The sequence below is a fragment of the Mus caroli genome, unplaced genomic scaffold (genome assembly GCF_978045245.1).
Source record: "Mus caroli unplaced genomic scaffold, Mus_caroli_1 scaffold_8, whole genome shotgun sequence".
Taxonomy (NCBI): domain Eukaryota; kingdom Metazoa; phylum Chordata; class Mammalia; order Rodentia; family Muridae; genus Mus; species Mus caroli.
Genome location: NW_028227263.1, coordinates 105,845,118 through 105,864,625, shown reverse-complemented (window position 1 = coordinate 105,864,625; position 19,508 = coordinate 105,845,118). Strand labels below are relative to the sequence as shown.

General features: G+C 40.1%; 1 protein-coding gene across 3 annotated transcripts; it reads right to left on the bottom strand.

Moving 5' to 3' along the window:
- Window positions 1–1,135: 1,135 nt before the first annotated feature.
- Window positions 1,136–10,739, bottom strand: LOC115029032 (uncharacterized). Of its 3 annotated transcripts, XM_085841856.1 has the most exons (5): window positions 3,402–3,522; window positions 3,137–3,197; window positions 1,953–2,353; window positions 1,254–1,784; window positions 1,136–1,173 (listed from the first exon to the last, which is right to left on the bottom strand). In XM_085841856.1, exons 1-5 carry the CDS (start codon window positions 3,433–3,435, stop codon window positions 1,136–1,138), a joined length of 1,065 nt encoding a protein of 354 aa, XP_085697982.1. In that variant the 5' UTR covers window positions 3,436–3,522. The 3 variants fall into 3 exon arrangements, with proteins under 3 accessions (XP_085697982.1, XP_085697980.1, XP_085697981.1); XM_085841854.1 differs by lacking the exon at window positions 1,136–1,173 and adding an exon at window positions 10,704–10,739 and having other exon boundaries at window positions 1,228–2,353; window positions 3,402–3,528; XM_085841855.1 differs by lacking the exon at window positions 1,136–1,173 and having other exon boundaries at window positions 1,228–1,331; window positions 1,416–2,353.
- Window positions 10,740–19,508: the final 8,769 nt, after the last annotated feature.

Below are 19,508 nucleotides of genomic sequence, written 5' to 3'. Positions count from 1 at the left end.
TGATAAAAGATTTGCAATATTGCTTGCATTCACAGGACTTCTCTCCAGTAAGAACACTGTCATGGTGATGATTACAGAAATTTAGAAAGGCTTCACAATATTAAATATATTCATAAGGTTTCTCTCTAGTAAGATTCTTTGCATGCCTTTGAAGATGACTGTCATGTAATAAGGCTTTATCACACTGCTTACACTACTGGGGTCTCTCTCCAGTATGTGTTCTTTTATATATCTGAAGATGACTCTGATATGCAAAGATTTTACCACAGTGAGTCCATTCGTAAGGTTTCTCTCCATTATGCATTGTTTTCTGCATTTGCTGATAACAGTGATATTGCTTGCACTCACAGGGTTTTTTTCCACTATGAATACTGTCAAGATGATGGTTACAGAAATGTCCAAAAGATTTACAATAATATATACATTTATAAGGTTTCTCTCCAGGATGATTTTTTGCATGCCTTTGAAGATGACTGTGATGGAAAAAGGCTTTATCACACTGATTACATTTGGAGGTGTTTGCCCCAGTATATAATTTTTTACATATTTGAAGTTAACCTTAATATGAAAGGGCTTTACCACATTGCTTACACTCATGGGGTTTCTCTTCAGTATGTGTTCTTTGTTGTATTCAAACAAAACTGTGTCATAAAAATGGTTTATCTTGCCAACTATTATTTGTAGAGTTTCTCTCCAGTATTATTTCTTTGTGTATCTGGAGACAACTGTGACATGCAAAGACTTCACCATATTAACTACCTTCATAGTGTTCCTCTCCAGAACAAATGGTTTTATGCCTTTATTACATTGCTTACATCCATAAGGCTTCTTTCCAGTATATGTTCTTATATTCAAAGATGACCTTGTTATGCAATGGTTTCACTACATTGATTACATTCATTGTGTTTCTCACCACTACATTTTCTTTAATGTATTCCGGGATAACTGTGTTGTAAGAATGCTTTATAACATCTGTCATACTTGTATGATCTCTCTCTAATATCTGTTCTTTTCTACATTAAGAGATAACTTGATATGCAAAAGCTTTACATTTCTTTTGTTCATATGGTTTCTCTACAATATGAATACTTTCATAATGATGAAGAATATAGAAATGTGCAAAGACCTTACCATGTTAAATACCTTCATAGGGTTCTTCTCCCAAATGATTCCATTTGTTTCAGGAGACTATTGTGATTTTCAAAGGCTTCACCACAGTGATTATATTCACAGGGCTTCTTCAGTATGATTCTTTTTATGGTACTGGAGAGTACTGTGATATGCAAAGGCTTTACCACAGTGATTACATTCATAAGGTTTCTCTCCAGTATGTGTTCTTTTATGCAAGACCACAGAGGATCGATGGGTAAAGGCTTTACCACATTGATCACATATATAGGGTTTCTCTCCAGTATGTGTTCTTTTATGATATTGGAGATTACTGCTTTGTGCAAAGGCTTTATCACATTGATTGCATTTGTAGGGTTTCTCTCCAGTATGTGTTCTTTTATGCATTTGGAGACTATTGTGTTGTGAAAAGGCTTTATCACATTGATTACACTTGTAAGGTTTCTCTCCAGTATGAATTCTTCCATGACTTTGAAGATGACTATGAGATACAAATGATTTACCACACTGATTACATTTATAAGGTTTCTCTCCAGTATGTGTTCTTTCATGTATTCGGAGATGACTCTGTTGTGAAAAGGCTTTATCACATTGATTACATTTGTAGGGTTTCTCTCCAGTATGTACTACTTTATGTGTTCGGAGATGATTTCTTTGTGCAAAAGTTTTTCCACACTGATCACATTCATAAGGTTTCTCTCCAGTATGTGTTCTTTTATGCAAGACCAAAGCAGACTGATATGCAAAGGCTTTACCACATTGATCACATTCATAGGGTTTCTCTCCAGTATGTGTTCTTTTATGCAAGACCACAGTAAAGTGATGTGCAAAGGCTTTACCACATTGATCACATTCATAGGGTTTCTCTCCAGTATGTGTTCTTTTATGCAAGACCAAAGCAGACTGATATGCAAAGGCTTTACCACATTGATCACATTCATAAGGTTTCTCTCCAGTATGAGTTCTTTCATGTGTTCGGAGATGTCTCTGTTGTGAAAAGACTTTATCACATTGATTACATTTGTAGGGTTTCTTTCCAGTATCTGTTCTTTTATGTATTTGAAGACTACTATGACATGCAAGAGCTTCAATATGTTCAAAGCCTTCAGAGGGTTTCTCTTGAGTTTGAATTTCTTTATGCTTGTGAAGATGACTGTGATATGTGAAGACTTTATCATATTGTGTATATTCACAGTGTTTCTCTCCTGCATGACGTCTTTGGTGCCTGCAATAATAATTAGAACATGTAAAAGTTTTATCACACTCATTATACTGATGAATATTTTTTATGTGTACAAATTAATTTTATAATTTGGTCTAATTGTAAAGTAGAATGAGATCTTAAGGCTTTATCACATTGTTTACAGTCTTGATGTTCCCCTTCATTGTGGCTTGTTTTGCATCATTAGAGATAACTGTGATGGTAAGGGCATTTATTACATGGCTCACATTTATACTAGACTTTTTCTATATTAAGTTTGTCAGATATTTGAAGAAAACTGCAAGAATTCACAGATTTACCACTCTACATTCATAACTTTTCTTACACTGTGAGTCATACAATATTGGAAAAGTGAAGGACAAACAGAATTTCCATATTCCTAACGCTCATAGCAATTTTCTGCAGTATATGTTTGAGGTTGTGTTCCAAATGAAGTTGAAAAACTAAGTGATTACAAACTTGTATCACATTCTGAAAGTCTCCTCAAAGTCGGGACTACCAATAGTTCTACAAAAGAAAGATACTCTGTTTCTTTCAATATCCCTATGGTCATATGGCCTGTATCCATTATGACATATGATATACCTATTAAAAGAATAATAAAGGGTTTTGACCTTGTATTCACACAGCTTGACTATTTGTTCCTCATAGACATGAAGTATAAGGTAGGGACTAAGGTTTCTCTACAACATTCTTAACTCTCATAAACTTCCCCTCTCATTAAACATAGCAATTTTTCTTCAAAAGCACATTTGAATCAGGTTTCACAAAAAAAAAAAAAATTACCTTCCATGTCTTCTACCACTTTGACAATATTCTTCAATATTATGGTCTTCCCAATTGTATCCTAAAATGTAGTACCAGAAAATGTGTGATATATTGAAAATTAGTCAGTAAGCCATTATCTACAGTGAATCTTAGAAAATGCCTTTGTTCACCTTGTTGTTCCTTATTCTCATTCAAGATGACAGAAGAGCATCAATAATCAAGAAACAGCTGTAACCCCTCCCTGCCCCCTTATTTTAAAACTCAGAGGAAAATTCAGGTTTACCAATAGTGGTGAGATTCCTGTAGGTGTCCAGCATCACATCTTTGTAAAGTCTCTTCTGAGATGGATCCAGCAAGGACCACTCCTCTCGAGTGAAGTGTACATGCACATCATCAAAGGTCAATGAATCCTAAAATCCCATACATGTGTACAACACAAAGCATGATAGTGATAACACTGTAAGGAATACTTCATTGACAATATATTCATATAATTCTGGTGATTTGCATACTTAGTCCATGATAGAGAAATCCTGCTATAATCATGAAATCATTTTAGAAGAAAACCAAATTATGAGGTTCACCTGCCATTGCTGTGCCATTTGAACAGCAAATAGCCTAATAAACAAAATGCCACTTAACAGAGAGACAGTGACACAGACAGACAGATACAGAAAGGGAGGGAGGGAGAGAGGGAGAGAAAGAGGGAGAGAGAGAGAGAGAGAGAGAGAGAGAGAGAGAGAGAGAGAGAGAGAGAGAGAGAAGCAAACAGATTAGCACCACTGAGAAATCAATATAAACAATTATGAACTACAAAAAACTATGAACAAGCTGGGTATAGTTGTTCATGCCTTCAACTGCAGCACTCACCAAGTAGAGGCAGGTATATCTCGTTGACTTGGATGTCAGCCTGGCCTACTAAACAAGTTCCAAGAAAGCCAGCAATACCTATTTCAACCCTGTCTCTGCTGCAAAAATCATCAAAAAAATAAAAAAACCCAACCCCCCAAAAATAAAACAAACAAATAAACAAATAAACCCAACAACCAAAAAAAAAGGAAGAATGAAAAGAAAGAAAAAGAACAAAAACCAACCAACCAACAAACAAGAAAGATAGAAAGAAAGAAAGAAACTCAGAGGGTTTTACTGAACTTCCTACAAAGAATTAAACATTCACTATAGTACTGTATTTATAGTCTAGGAACATGATATTCCCCAGGTTAAACTCTAACATTAATAAGATCTTACTTTTAGGCAATAGATGTTTAAAGTAATAATGAACAAATGAAAACATGTAAATGTTGATCATAAATAAACAACTTAGTGCAAGAGAGATGGCTCAGTGTTTTATAGCTCTTGTTGGTCTTAGATATAGGAGGACTCAATGGCCGGTACTCAGAACTATTCATTACTCTAAGTTCAGGAGTTCCAGGGCCATCTTTTGAGTATTGTGAGAACCAGACACACAGAGGTACACATACATTCAAAATTATCAAAACAAAAACATGTAGGAAGAACGTCTCACTCTTAAAAATCAAGTGAATCAGAAGGATCAAGCAGTATTAATATCATGAATACATGTCATCACGGGAATTAGAATAATACACTCTGGTAAATTTCATTATTCAAGATGTAAGTGAAGTAAGCTAGAGAGATGGCTCAATTGTAGAGCACTGACTGCTCTTCCGGAGGTCCTGAGTTCAATTCCCAGCAACTACATGGTAGTTCACAAATATCTGTAATGGGATCTGATGTCCTGTTCTGCTGTGTCTGAAGACAGCTACGGTGTACTGGGTTTATCTATACAAAACTTCACTAATAACTTAGTTATGATTTTAAACCTTCAGTGAACCTGTGGAGCTGAGACAGATGATGAATGTTTAGCCATGGTAATGGTAATGCATGCTAATGGATGCATGTAAACATTCACTGTTGTAAACTTCTATTTATTACAATTTTTTATTTGATTTTTTGTATGAACTTGTGATGAACTTTGTAACATGTGATCATGTATGCTGAAAGATGTATAAGTACTGGGGACAAAGAGATAAGGAGATTCAGAAGATAGAAAAGAATTTTTTGCCTTTCCCCACTTAGAGTAGAAATCTTTTCCCTTTCCCCCCACTTAGAGAATGATTTCCCTTTCCCCGCTTAGAATCTCTTCGCTTTTCCCCTTAGATAGCTTTCATAGGATACTTTTATAACTTAGTAATAAATTCTATAATCACTTCTCTAAGTGTCTTCTTCTTCCTGCTGAAAGTTAGAGCCCAGCAGCAGTTCCAGACAGAACAAAGGCTATTTACTTAATCCTTTGTGGCTTGAGGGAGAGGTGCTAAGTGCCAGAAACTGCAGGTTAGCTACAGTAGCATAGTAACTTAGAATTGGACAAGTAAACTTTTTAGTATACAGCAACCCTAAATATCTTGTAAGACAAAGTCTTAACCCTGCCAACACTCTTGCACCTCCACTGCCTCAAGAAGAACAGACCAGAAAGAAGAATCCACTCCAGGGCTGGCCTCTGGCAACTCCAATCATCCAAGTCATACAACGACCCCCCCACCCCACCCCCACCCCCCCAAAAACGAGAACAAAACGAAAAAACAAAGCAAAACAAAAAACTCTGTGTAAGATTTTAGCTACCTAAAGTCCTGATATCTTCCACATTTATCAAAAAGACAAATTCTCAAGTTTTGTCCATCAACAAGATGACCTTTAAGGGACATTTTTGTCCTAATTTGCATCTCTGCTGTTGCGATTAAATCCTCTAACCAGAAACTTCTCACGTAATGAATGGGTTTATTTTGGCTGATTCTGTCAGACCACAGTTTATCACTTTGGGAGCTTAGAATAGAAACTCAAGCTACAAAATGAAGGAACAAAGATCATAGGCAAAAATTGTTATCTGGCTTTCTCTCTGGTTTGGTCACTGTCTCATGCTCAGTTATCTATATAATCTAAACAAGGACTACTTACATAGGGATGTTTTCACCCTCAGTAAAGGGACCTTTCTATATACATCACCAGCAAGTGGGGCTGAGCAAGTCTGACTAGAGTGAACAGGGCCAGAACCAACAGGACCGAGAAAACGGAAAAAACAAAAGTCCCCAAACAACAAAACCCAAGGAACTAATAACATAATATAGCAAATTTTCAAAGCACAAAAGTAGGTAAAGGTCTATCATTTTTCAGAGAAACAGCAATATAATTAAATTAGTTAGTAAAATAACATAACATAAATGGCACTATTGATAAAAGAAGACACAAAGATGGGCCTATACATGCAATAGTCCTTTGAACAAAACTCCACAGGACTATAGTCAAAATCAAAATCAAAGAAATCACTAGCCAGCACGGACCCCATGCACTCTGGTTCATTCCTTTACCAATTATAGATATTGTATTGAGGGTAGAGGAGTATCCTGATTGGGAGAGATTTCCTTAAAGCATTCTAATGTTTCAAAAACTGGACGACAACAGTTTTTACTGCTAAAAGTATCTCATTCTCTGATGAGAAAGAAAAGGGTGTCTGTTAGGATCACTTAGAAATCCTTTTGTTTCCTATGATTGATGATGATTGGATGTAAGTCTACAGCAGAGTGAGGAAATGCACACTTTTTAAAACTAAATGAAAGATAACAGATAAAGAAAAAACCTTGTCAGGGACTAGACAAGTCTGCCCACTCTCTCCCTATCTATTCAATATACTTCTTGAAGTTCTACCTAGAACAATTAGACAACAAAAGAAAGTCAAAGGGATACAAATTGGGGAAAAAAGAAGTCAAAATATCACTATTTGCAAATGATATGATAGTATACATAAGTGACCCAAAAAATTGAACCAGAGAACTCTGAAACCTGATAAACAACTTCAGCAAAGTGGCTGGATATAAAATTAGCTAAAACAGGCCGGGGCAGTGGTAGTGCACACCGTTAATCCAAGCACTTGGGAGGCAGAGGCAGGTGGATTTCTGAGTTCGAGGTCCCTGGTCTACAAAGTAAGTTCCAGGACAGCCAGAGCTATACAGAGAAACCCCGTCTTGAAAAAAAAAAAAAAAAAAAAAACCAAAACAAAACAACGAAAAAAAAACCCACCCTAAAACAAATCAGTAGCCTTCCTTTACTAAGGACATAGCAGGTGTTTGTGAGCGTCCTCACTTGAGTGTTGGTATCTGAATTCAGGTCAACTCCAAGAAGAAAATTTACTCAGTTACCTGCCCAGTCACACAGTACTTTTTATCTCATAAACAAAACGTCTATCACAGATCAATGACAACAAAAACCTAAAGAAGTAAAGAAATGAAGAAGTAAATACATGATCCCTGGGAACCTGATGTCTCAGTATTAAGATGTTGGGTATGGGACAAGGTAGGATGCCTCCAGACCTTCCCCACTCTCTGTTACCTGGGACCCAATACTCATGGTTGGCCCTAGTGCTGCAGCTTCCTCTCCTACTGTCCATTCCTCAGGCAGACACCACAGACAATCCCACCTTCCCATCCTGTAATGGCTATTCCTGTTTGTCAACTTAACTATATCTGGAATGAACTACAATCAAGAATTGGAGGGTGGGGGATCCCAGACCCAGGCATGCTGGTACACACCTTTAATCTGGGCCACACCTTCCCCTGGAGGCCTACATAAGGACACTGAAAGAAGGAAGATTCACTCTTCTTCACCTGCTTGCATTTACTTGTTGGAATCTACTTCTACACAAGACCAGCTAAAACAACTAGCCTCATGGGACTGAGCAACTACTAGATTCTTGGACTTACTTGAATTTACAGCCAACCATTGTTGGGAGGTAGACTACAGACTGTAAGTCATCACAATAAAATTTCCTTAATATAGTCAGACATTCCATAAGTTCTGTGACCCTAGAGAACACTCACTAATACACATCATTTCCTGGTGATCTCTTTGTCCTAGCTACAACCTATGATCAGACACCCCCTGATTAAACACGCGTACCAGAAGACTGGGTAGTCTGTACAAGACTTACCCCATTACCAGTTACCAGAGATTAATTCTCACAGTTTCCCTTAGCACTGGAACAGAATACCAGGGGAAGCTTCCTCTTCCCCTGTTTATGCCTTCATAGAAAAAACATACCATCCGGACTTGCCCTTCCTGTCCTACTTCATTTCTGTGTCCTAGCCCTAACTTGAGCTGTTAAACCCTGTTAAACCACATGCCATGCTTGCCAGAAGACCAGGTAGGCTGTCCACAGATCTACGAATGTGATGTTACCACAGACCTAATCTTCACAGTTGTCCTTAGCACTGGAAAAGAACAGCAGAGGAAACTTCACCATCCCCCTTCATCTATGCCTTGAAGGAATAGCTAAGATCGTATCTCCCTAGCCTTCCCTTCCTCAATCCTCTAACACCAGGAAGCATTCCCACTAGAACACACCAGCCAAGCATGCCAGTAAAGTAGGCAACATTTAGCCAACACACTCTGGAAATACAGAGGGCAAAAAGAACAGCAGGAACAAAACTCCCATTCAAACAAGACAAACCCAAAAATCAAAACCTAGACCGACAATCACCCCAAACCCAGATGCCTAGACAACAGCATAGGCAGATAATCATCAACACCCAGGGAAACAGGTGAGCAACAGAGCCAAACTATCCTATCCCAACAGGTCCTGAATATTCCAACATAGCTGAAAGCACAAGAAAAAGTCCTTAAAACCAACTATATGAAGATGATACAGGTCCTTAAAGTGGCAATGAATAAATCCCTTAAAGAAATCCAGGGAAACACAATCAAACAATGAGAGAAAAATCAACAAATCCATTAAAGACAGCCAGAAGGCAAACAAATAATTGGAGGAAACCAACAGCTCCCTTAAATAAAGCCATGAAAAAACAGTTGAAGTGAAACAGTTTAAGACCTTAAACTGAAAATAGAAGCAATAAAGAAAAAAACAGACTAAGAAAATCATGGAAATGAACAACTGAGGACTGTAAAGAACTACAATGGCAAGGTTGACCCACAGAATGGAGATGGAAGAAAGAGTATCAGACACTTATGATATAGTGGAAGAAATGGATACATTGGTCAATGAGAATATTAAATATAAAAATGTTGTAGCACAAAATATCCAGGAAGTTTGGAGTATTATGAGGAGACAAAAACTATGAATAACAGGAATAGAGAAGGATACCAGCTCAAATGTCTAGAAAATATTTTCAACAAAACCATATTTAAAAAAAATTAACCTACACAGCAAAACCCTGTCTTGAAAAACCAAAAAGAAAAAAAAAAAAAAGAAAGAAAGAAAGAAAAGAAAAAGAAAAAGATTTCCTAAAAGGCTGAAGATGCAGCTGTTCTAGAATTCACATGCCTTCTGTCTTAGTCAGGGTTTCTATTCCTGCACAAACATCATGACCAAGAAGCAAGTTGGGGAGGAAAGGGTTTACTTGGCTTACACTTCCATACTGCTGTTCATCATCAAGGAAGTCAGGACTGGAACTTAAGCAGGTCAGGAAGCAGGAACTAATGCAGAGGCCATGGAGGGATGTTCCTTACTGGCTTGCTTCTCCTGGCTTGCTCAGCCTGCTCTCTTATAGAACCAAGACTACCAGCCCAGAGATGGTCCCTTCCACAAGGGGCCTTTCCCCCTTGATCACTAATTGAGAAAATGCCTTACAATTGGATCTCATGGAGGCATTTCCTCAACTGAAGCTCCTTTCTTTGTGATAACTCCAGCTGTGTCAAGTTGACACACAAAACCAGCCAGTACACCTTCCAAGGGAGAAATCACTACACACATAATGAGAACATTAATTAAGAAATATCTCTTGGGGCTGGTGAGATGGCTCAGCAGGTAAGATCACCCGACTGCTCTTCTGAAGGTCCTGAGTTCAAGTCCCAGCAACCACATGGTGGCTCACAACCATCCATAAGAAGATCTGACTGGTGTGTCTGAAGACACCTTCAGTGTACTTACATATAATTAATAAATAAATATTTTTAAAAAAAGAAAAGAAATATCTCTTGGAGCTGGAGAGACGGCTCAGCGGTTAAGAGCACTGACTGCTGTTCTGAAGGTCGTGAGTTCAATCCCCAGCAACCACATGGTGGCTCACAACCATCCCTAACAAGATCTGGCGCCCTCTTCTGGAGTGTCTGAAGACAGCTACAGTGTACTTACATATAATAAATAAATAAATCTTTAAAAAAAAAAAAGAAAAGAAAAATAAATATCTCTTTAAGCAGACATGGACTGGTTGGAGGCACCTAGCACAAATGCAGGAGAGGACTACCTAGTCTGGCCTCACTGGGAGAGGTTGAGCCTAATCCTGGAAAAACTTCATGCCCCAGGGAAGAGGGATGGGGGGGGGTGTGTGGAGGTGGGAGTGGGGCTGTGGTTGGGGGAGGAGAGACTCATCTCAGAGGCCAAGGAGAGGGGGATGGAGTGAAGACTTTAGAAACCGGCCCAGGAATGGGAGCAACAATTGGAATGTAAATAAATAGAACAATTTTAAAAAAGAAAAGAGAGCCGGACTGTGGTGGCGCAAACCTTTAATCCCAGCACTCCGGAGGCAAAGGCAGGCGGATTTCTGAGGTCGAGGCCAGCCTGGTCTACAGAGTAAGTTCTAGGACAGTCAGGGCTACACAGAGAAACCCTGTCTCAAAAACCAAAAAAAAAAAAAAAAAAAAGAAAAATAAAAAGAAAAGAAATATCTCTTAAATAAATGCATGCATCAAGCACTGGTTAATGCTCAAAGAGGAGCCAGCATAGAACAGATTTTGCAGTCCAGATGCCACCATTCATAATTGTCTCTTATGTTCAGTCTCCAGGCTACACTTTGAACAGTTTAAACAGGGACAGAAGACCTCAGGTCTAGCTACTTAGGCAGAGGGAAGATGTACACAGCAAAGATATGCCCAGAAGTACTTCTTTTTTATATATATATATATATATATATATTTTATTACATCTTTTCCTCAATTACATTTCCAATGCTATCTCAAAAGTCCCCCATACCCTCCCCCTCCACTTCCCTACCCACCCATTCCCATTTTTTTGGCCCTGGCATTCCCCTGTACTGGGGCATATAAAGTTTGCATGTCCAATGGGCCTCTCTTTCCAGTGATGGCCGACTAGGCCATCTTTTGATACATATGCAGCTAGAGTCAAGAGCTCCAGGGTACTGGTACTGGATGTGGAGAAAGAGGAACGCTCCTCCATTGTTGGTGGGATTGCAAGCTTATACAACCACTCTGGAAATCAGTCTGGCGGTTCCTTAGAAAATTGGACATAGTACTACCGGAGGATCCAGCAATACCTCTCCTGGGCATATATCCAGAAGATGTCCCAACCGGTAAGAAGGACACATGCTCCACTATGTTCATACCAGCCTTATTTATAATAGCCAGAAGCTGGAAAGAACCCAGATGCCCCTCAACAGAGGAATGGATACAGAAAATGTGGTACATTTACACAATGGAGTACTACGCAGCTATTAAAAAGAATGAATTTATGAAATTCATAGCCAAATGGATGGACCTGAAGGGCATCATCCTGAGTGAGGTAACACAATCACAAAGGAACTCACACAATATGTACTCACTGATAAGTGGTTAATTAGCCCAAAACTTAGGATACCCAAGATATAAGATACAGTTTGCTAAACACATGAAACTCAAGAAGAATGAAGACTGAAGTGTGGACACTATACCCCTCCTTAGAATTGGGAACAGAACACCCATGGAAGGAGTTACAGAGACAAAGTTTGGAGCTGTGACGAAAGGATGGACCATCTAGAGACTTCCATATCCAGAGATCCATCCCATGATCAGCATCCAAACGCTGACACCATTGCGTTCACTAGCAAGATTTTGCTGAAAGGACCCAGATATAGCTGTCTCTTGTGAGACTATGCCGGGGCCTGGCAAACACAGAAGTGGATGCTCACAGTCAGCTAGTGAATGGATCACAGGGCCCCCAATGGTGGAGTTGGAGAAAGTACCCAAGGAGCTGAAGGGATCCCCAACCCTATGGGTGGAACATTATGAACTAACCAGAAGTACTTCTTAAGTACACCAGAGACCTGAAGCAGTGACAAAGTCCTAAATAGAAGATCCCAAAGAATGAAAAGAATAAGAAAAGTACTGCCAGGAACCACCCCAGCTAGGTATGAGAGTCCCTGGGTGGAGGGTCCTCGAAGGCTATGTGAGTAAGAATTCAGCAGTGACAAACAGAAAACAAACACAGAGGCAGTTTGAATCTGAATGTATTTTGCAGTTCTCAAGCAAGGATTTTTATGCATAAAGAAACAAGTATTACAACTCTGTCAGTTATTGTTTAACATCTAGTACCTGATTTTTTTTGTAAATCTTCAAAGAGTAAATTTAAACTATTTGAATTCTTTGTATTTAAGGCTTTCTTAAACAATACACCAAAGCCCACACGTGCGGCCATATGAAATTTTATTGTTGAGAAAGTTTTTATCTATCATGATAATATTATGTAATTTGGTAAGTGATTTATGAAGTAAAGCACTGGTTTTCTTGGAGGTAAGGTCATGGTTAGTGACCCCATCTCAAGGGGTGGTTTCTTACTCATTAGTCTTAAGATCTTAGCCTAGGCTATCAGGCACATCTCATAAATAAGAAAAAGAATAGAAGATAAAACAGATAAATTTCCATGAGAACCAATGCTCAATATTTTTCTTCCGGCCAAGATTTCCACAGCAGGGCTGGTGAGATGGCTCAATGGTTAAGAGCACTGACTGCTCTTCCGAATCCTGAGTTCAAATCCCAGCGACCACATGGTGGCTCACAACCATTCGTGATGAGGTCTGACGTCCTCTTCTGGTGTGTCTGAAGACAGCTACAGTGTAGTTACATATAAAAATAAATAAATCTTTAAAAAAAAAAAAAGATTTCCACAGCAGGTTCCAGGAGGCCTCCTTCTTTTGAAGTTTTCGCCTCAGTCTGTGGAACTTGTCACACAGATTCTACTGAGGTTGGTGTGGCAAAGTAGAAAGTACAAGGTACAAATGTTGGGATGGAGCGGTCTTACAACAGCTGCAACTTAAGACAAGTAAGCATCTTATGAAGAGTATCAGCTTTTATACTACCTACTGGCAGGGAAGGGGACGACCTGTGTGCAGTCGGCAGACACAATTACACAATCGGATAAACTAGGAGGAGTCTAAGACAGCTTCATATGGGACTGCCATGCAAGAGAAGAGGTGGCATTTACAACTCTCTCATGTTAACTCCAAATATATCTTACATCAAAATGTTAAAACAAAGTGCAATAATTGTAGAAGACACTGGCATTTCTGTGTATGTCATCTTGCCAAAGTTTCCACACACAAGCCCAGGCTCCAAAACCTGCACAAATGAAGCCCCGGAGCAGAGTTATTCAGAGCAGCTAAGACCACAAACAACCTCACACGTGGCCCTGTGGAGCTGAGGTTTGCGGAGCGCACTCAGCCCCAGGGAGGACTCACCATACTCGCTCCAGTTGTTCAATCGCCTGCCCCTTCCCATTGGAAGCAGCTGCCATATACTCACCATGTCGCGAGGTCAGAGCTCGCCTGAATTCCCCTCACAGCACCCAGCAGTAGCACACAGAGCAGGACACACAAACCTCTCCAGCCTCCTCAGCTACAGCATTGAACTAGCAACATGGCGCCTGGAAGCACCCACCTCCACTTCTGACTGGCAGCTCAGACTTGAGGCCCTGATTGGCCAGTGTGTCTTGAGTGACATGAACGCCTCCCTTAAGGTTAGAGTGTGATGAAGGGACACAGTATAAGGCTTCCAAGCCCATGCTGCTGGTCCAGGACCAACCCTTTTCCAGATAAGTAGGGTGAGAGTGCACTGAAAGGATAAGGCAAAGTGGTTCCAGTACCAGGCGTCCATTCCAGAGCTAGACCTTTTCCAGAGCTGGAGAGATTTGCGTTTCAGTAGCACTCCTGCCTGCCCTCTAACCCCCTATCCTTCTTGCTTCCAGCACTTTCCCTTCTCCATCCTGGAATTAATGCCAATAGCTTTCAGGGCTCATTATTCAACATGCAGTGAAGTAAACAATCCAGCTCACATGGGAAGGGTGCCCAGAATAGTAACCATTCAAGAGAGATTTTTAGGAAACACTAAGATTTTTGACCCATGGTTTCATGGTTGGGTCAGGTAAATTGCAGCTCCTTTTCCCTTGGTTAGCATGAGACTTTACACAATCCTGGGAGAAAAGCAGGAAGCAGATGGCAAATTCTATGGGACAGTATTGCTATCCAGCGCATCTTCCTCAGTGGGAAGGGGAAAAAAACCACAGCTGTATTAATAAGGGTATCTAGATGAACAGAACTGATGGAATGATCTCTCTATGTACGTAGAAAGTGGATTCATTGGAATTTCTTGCAAGCTCTGTCTGTTCCAACAAATCCAACAATGGCTGTGTGCAAATGAACAGATGAAGAATACTGTAGTGCTTCAGTCCATGTGGCTGGATATCTCTGGTGGTCTTCAGTCAATACCAGAATTACAAAGAAGTAGGCTCTAATGCTGGTTTTTAAAAATATATACTTGCTAGCCAGAGGTAGATCGTGAAGACAGAGAGAAAGAATTACCATCTTCAGTGACGTTTATAAATGAAGGCTACGTTAAAGGTATTTTTTTTTTTTTTTTTTTTTTTTTTTTGGTTTTTCAAGACAGGGTTTCTCTGTATAGCCCTGGCTGTCCTGGAACTCACTCTGTAGACCAGGCTGGCCTCGAACTCAGAAATCCACCTGCCTCTACCTCCCGAGTACTGGGATTAAAGGCGTGTGCCACCACGCCCGGCTTTAATTAGAATTTTTTAAATTATAAAGACCCCCCTCTTAATCTGGAACTTTTGAAGTAATAAGAAATACCTTTAGGGCTGGTGAGATGGCTCAGTGGGTAAGAGCACCCGACTGCTCTTCCGAAGGTCCAGAGTTCAAATCCCAGCAACCACATGGTGGCTCATAACCATCCGTAACAAGATCTGGCGCCCTCTTCTGGAGTGTCTGAAGACAGCTACAGTGTACTTACATATAATAAATAAATAAATCTTTAAAAAAAAAAAAAAAGAAAGAAATACCTTTAAACTGGGTGTGGTGGCGCATGCCTTTAATCCCAGCACTTGGGAGACAGAGACAGGCAGATTTCTGAGTTTGAGGCCAGCCTGGTATACAAAGTGAGTTCCAGGATAGCCAGGGCTATACAGAGAAACCCTGTCTCGAAAAACCAAAACCAAACCAAACCAAACCAAACCAAAACAAAACAAAACAACTCTAATTAAGAAAAATCCCTCACAGTACTGAACTGTTAAAGTTTTAGTTAATTCCATGTATAGCCAATTTGATCACCAAGAATAGCCATCAGGAGAACTAAGCCAGGCCAGGCAGTGGTGGTGCACGCCTTTAATCCCAGCACTTGGAAGGCAGAGGCAGGTGGATTTCTGAGTTTGAGGCCAGACTGGTCTACAGAGTGAGTTCCAGGATAGCCAGGGCTATCCAGAGAAACCCTGTTGAGAGAGAGAGAAAGAGAGAGAGAGAGAGAGAGAGAGAGAGAGAGAGAGAGAGAGAGAGAGAGAGAGAGAGAGAGAGAGAGAGAGAGCCAAGACAGAAGATCTGAGAAAGATTTCTTTCCTGTTGCAGGAAAGGGAGTCATTTCCAAAGCAATGCTTTATTTTTTATCAACAAAGGAAGCGTTAGAATTCTACTTAGGGAGTCTGGATATGTTCACATACAGAATCATTTATTCCTAAGAGTGCTAAGTTAAATAAATATAATTCTGAATGTGGTCACAGTGTAAAAAGCAGAGATATTTAAGGGCATTCTTAATTCAAAGTCCCTCAGGAACATATGTAAATTGTAAAAATGATGGACAGAAATCTCTCAGGAATGTTCACCTTATACTGTAAGGTCTTAGCAGAAAATCAAGTAGATGATGTTGTGAAAGTAGATTTCTGAGGAACCAATGTTACTTCTTAATCATAATGTCTGATTTAACAGATATATGCATCAATCAATGCCACAATTCTCATGTACAAAGAACAGAAAGCGCAAATATAGAAACTTCAAGGAAAAGTCATCTATCAGCACTGTGAATGTTGTTCTTAGATGAACAGCTATGCTGAACTATTCTAACTTCAAAACAAAGCTGCTTTTGCCTGTTAGGAGGCTGGCTCAAAGGAAGGCCATAGCTGATTCCATGAAGGACCAGAAGGAGTGTATTTTAACTAGCCTTGAGTGCTATCTATCTTCTTGCTATGACATCAAGGTAGGGTATGCTACTTTTTTAAAACTTTATTTTTATTTTACATGGGGGTGGGTGGGTATTTGCCTGCACTTGTCAGTACACAATACTAGCAGAGGCCAGAAAAGGACATTAGATCCCTTGGGACTGGAGTTCCAGCAGTTACTGGTTAGCTACAATATGGTTTCTGAGAATGGAATCTATATCCTCAGTAAAAACATGCAATGCTCTTGGCTGATAGGCCATTGGTCTAGCAACTGTCTTTTGCTTAGCATTTATTTATATATACTTCAATTAAATATGTTACATCACTTCCCACTTTCTCTCTCTAGCCCTTCCTAAATTCTACCCAGCCAATTTCTTTCTTGTTACATATGTGTAAATATGTCTGCTCAAATATGTTAATGTAATTTTCTGTCTCCATTTCTGTTGGTTGTGTGTATATGAATTCACTGAACATGTTGTATTTTGGCATAACCATGTAGGGAGCTCATCCTTGGATGAGGCTGCTTTTCCCACTTGCAAGAGACCTCCACTCCTTAATGAAGAACAGGATGTTGGGGCACAAAGGTACTTGTATCCACAAATCACCAGGGAAACCACAAATCTTAAATTTCCAGAGGCCTGCACACAGTGAAGAAAATAAGAAACCTACATTCAACCTTAAAGGCTGGAGGTGGATTTTCTTGTTTTTCTTTTTTTTTCTTCCTTTCTTTTTTGTTTGTTTGTTTGTTTGTTTTTTGAGACAGGGTTTCTCTGTGTAGCCCTGGCTGTCCTGGAACTCACTCTGTAGACCAGGCTGGCCTCGAACTCAGAAATCTGCCTGCCTCTGCCTCCCAAGTGCTGGGATTAAAGGCGAGCACCACCACCGCCCAGCCTGATCTTCCTTCTTCTTAGGCTTTATATGGTCTGTGAACTGAATCTTAGATATTCCAAACTTCTGGGCTAATATCCACTCTCAGTTAATGTATACCATGTGTGTTTTTTTGTGATTGGGTTACCTAACTCAGGAAGATATTTTTTCGTTCCATCCATTTGCCTAAGAATTTGATGAATTCACTGTTTTTTGTTTGTTTGTTTGTTTGTTTGTTTTTTTTGGTTTTTCGAGACAGGGTTTCTCTGTATAGCCCTGGCTGTCCTGGAACTCACTTTGTAGACCAGGCTGGCCTCGAACTCAGAAATCCGCCTGCCTCTGCCTCCAGAGTGCTGGGATTAAAGGCGTGCGCCACCACGCCTGGCTCGAATTCACTGTTTTTAATAGCTGTGTAGTTTTACATTGTGTAAATGTACCACATTTTCTGTATCCATTCCTCCGTTGAGGGACATCTGGGTTCTTTTCAGCTTCTGGCTATTATAAATAGGGCTGCTATGAACATAGTGGAGCATTTGTCTGTATTACATTTTGGAACATCTTCTAGGTATATGCCCTAGAGTGGTATAGCTGGGTCCTCCAGTAATACTATGTCCTATTTTCTGAGTAACTGCCAAACTGATTTCCAGAGTGGTTGTACCAGCTTGCAATTCCACCAGCAGTAGAGGAGTGTTCCTCTTTCTCCAAATCTTCACAAGCATCTGCTGTCACCTGAGTGTTTGATCTTAGCCATTCTGACTGGTGTGAGGTGCACTCTCAGGGTTGTTTTGATTTGCATTTCCCTGATGATTAAGGATGTTGAACATTTCTTTTTTCTTTTTTAAAGATTTATTTATTTAATGTATATGAGTACACTGTAGCTGTACAGATGGTTGTGGGCCTTCATGTGGTTGTTGGGAATTGAATTTTAGGACTTCTGCTCACTCTGGTCAACTCTGGTCAGCCCCGTTCTGGCCCAAAGATTTTTTTTTATTATTATTATACATAAGTACACTTCAGCTGTCTTTATATGTGCCAGAAGAGGACATCAAATTTCATTATGGGTGGTTGTGAGCCATCATGTGATTGCTGGGATTTGAACTCAGGACCTTCAGAAGAGCAGTCAGTGCTCTTACCCACTGAGCCATCTCACCAGCCCCTGAGCATTTCTTTTTATTTATTTATTTATTTATTTATTTATTTATTTATTATATGTGAGTACACTGTAGCTGTCTTCAGACACTCCAGAAGAGGGCGCCAGATCTTATTACAGATGGTTGTTAGCCACCATGTGGTTGCTGGGATTTGAACTCTGGACCTTTGGAAGAGCAGTCGGGTGCTCTTACCCACTGAGCCATCTCACCAGCCCCCCCTGAGCATTTCTTTAGGTGCTTCTCAGCACTGGAGCTTCCTCAGTTGAGAATTCTTTGTTTAGCTCTGTTCCCCATTTTTAATAGGGTTACTTCATTCTCTGGAGTCTAATTTCTTAAGTTTTTGTATATATTTGATATTAGCCCTCTATTGGATGAAGGGTTGGTAAAGATCTTTTCCCATTCTGTTGGTTGCTGCTTTGTCCTATGGGTCCTTGATGGAGGAGTTGGAGAAGGAACTAAAGGAGCTGAGGAGGTTTGTAGCCCTATGGAAGGGTCAACAGTGTCAACAAGCCAGATGCCCCCCACCCCAGAGCTCCCGGGGACTAGACCACCAAACAAAGAATACACATGGAGTGACCCATGGTGCTGGCCACATATGTGGCAAAGAATGGCCTTGTTGGACATCAGTGGGAGGAGAGGACCTTGGGCTTGAGGGTGTTTGATGCCCCATTATAGGGGAATGCTTGGGTGGAAGGATGGGAGTGGTTTGGTGAGGGAGCACCCTCATAGAGCAGGGGGAGGAGGGATGAGATGGGGGTTTCTGAAGAGGACACCTAGAAAGGGGAAAACATCTGAAATGTAAATAAAGAAAATATCCAATAAAAAATCAATTAAAAAAAAAACATATTGCTGTAGACCCTCTTGGTCCCTTGTCTGCGTGGAATGGGTCTCTGGTCACAGGTGGGAAGGAGTTGGTGGGAATTGACAGAATTGTCACAAGGGAGTGTGGATCTGAATGTAATTTGTCAAATCAAACTTTTTACACAGAAGCATCAAACTTTTTACACTGAAGAAAATAGGGAAGTTGGGTGACACACCAGCAAGGTACAAATAGGTTACTGGATTCTTACACAAAACAGAGGAATGCAAACATGGAAGAACTGGCAGGAACTAACTGGGTTAACAACTGGGATCAAAAACAGTT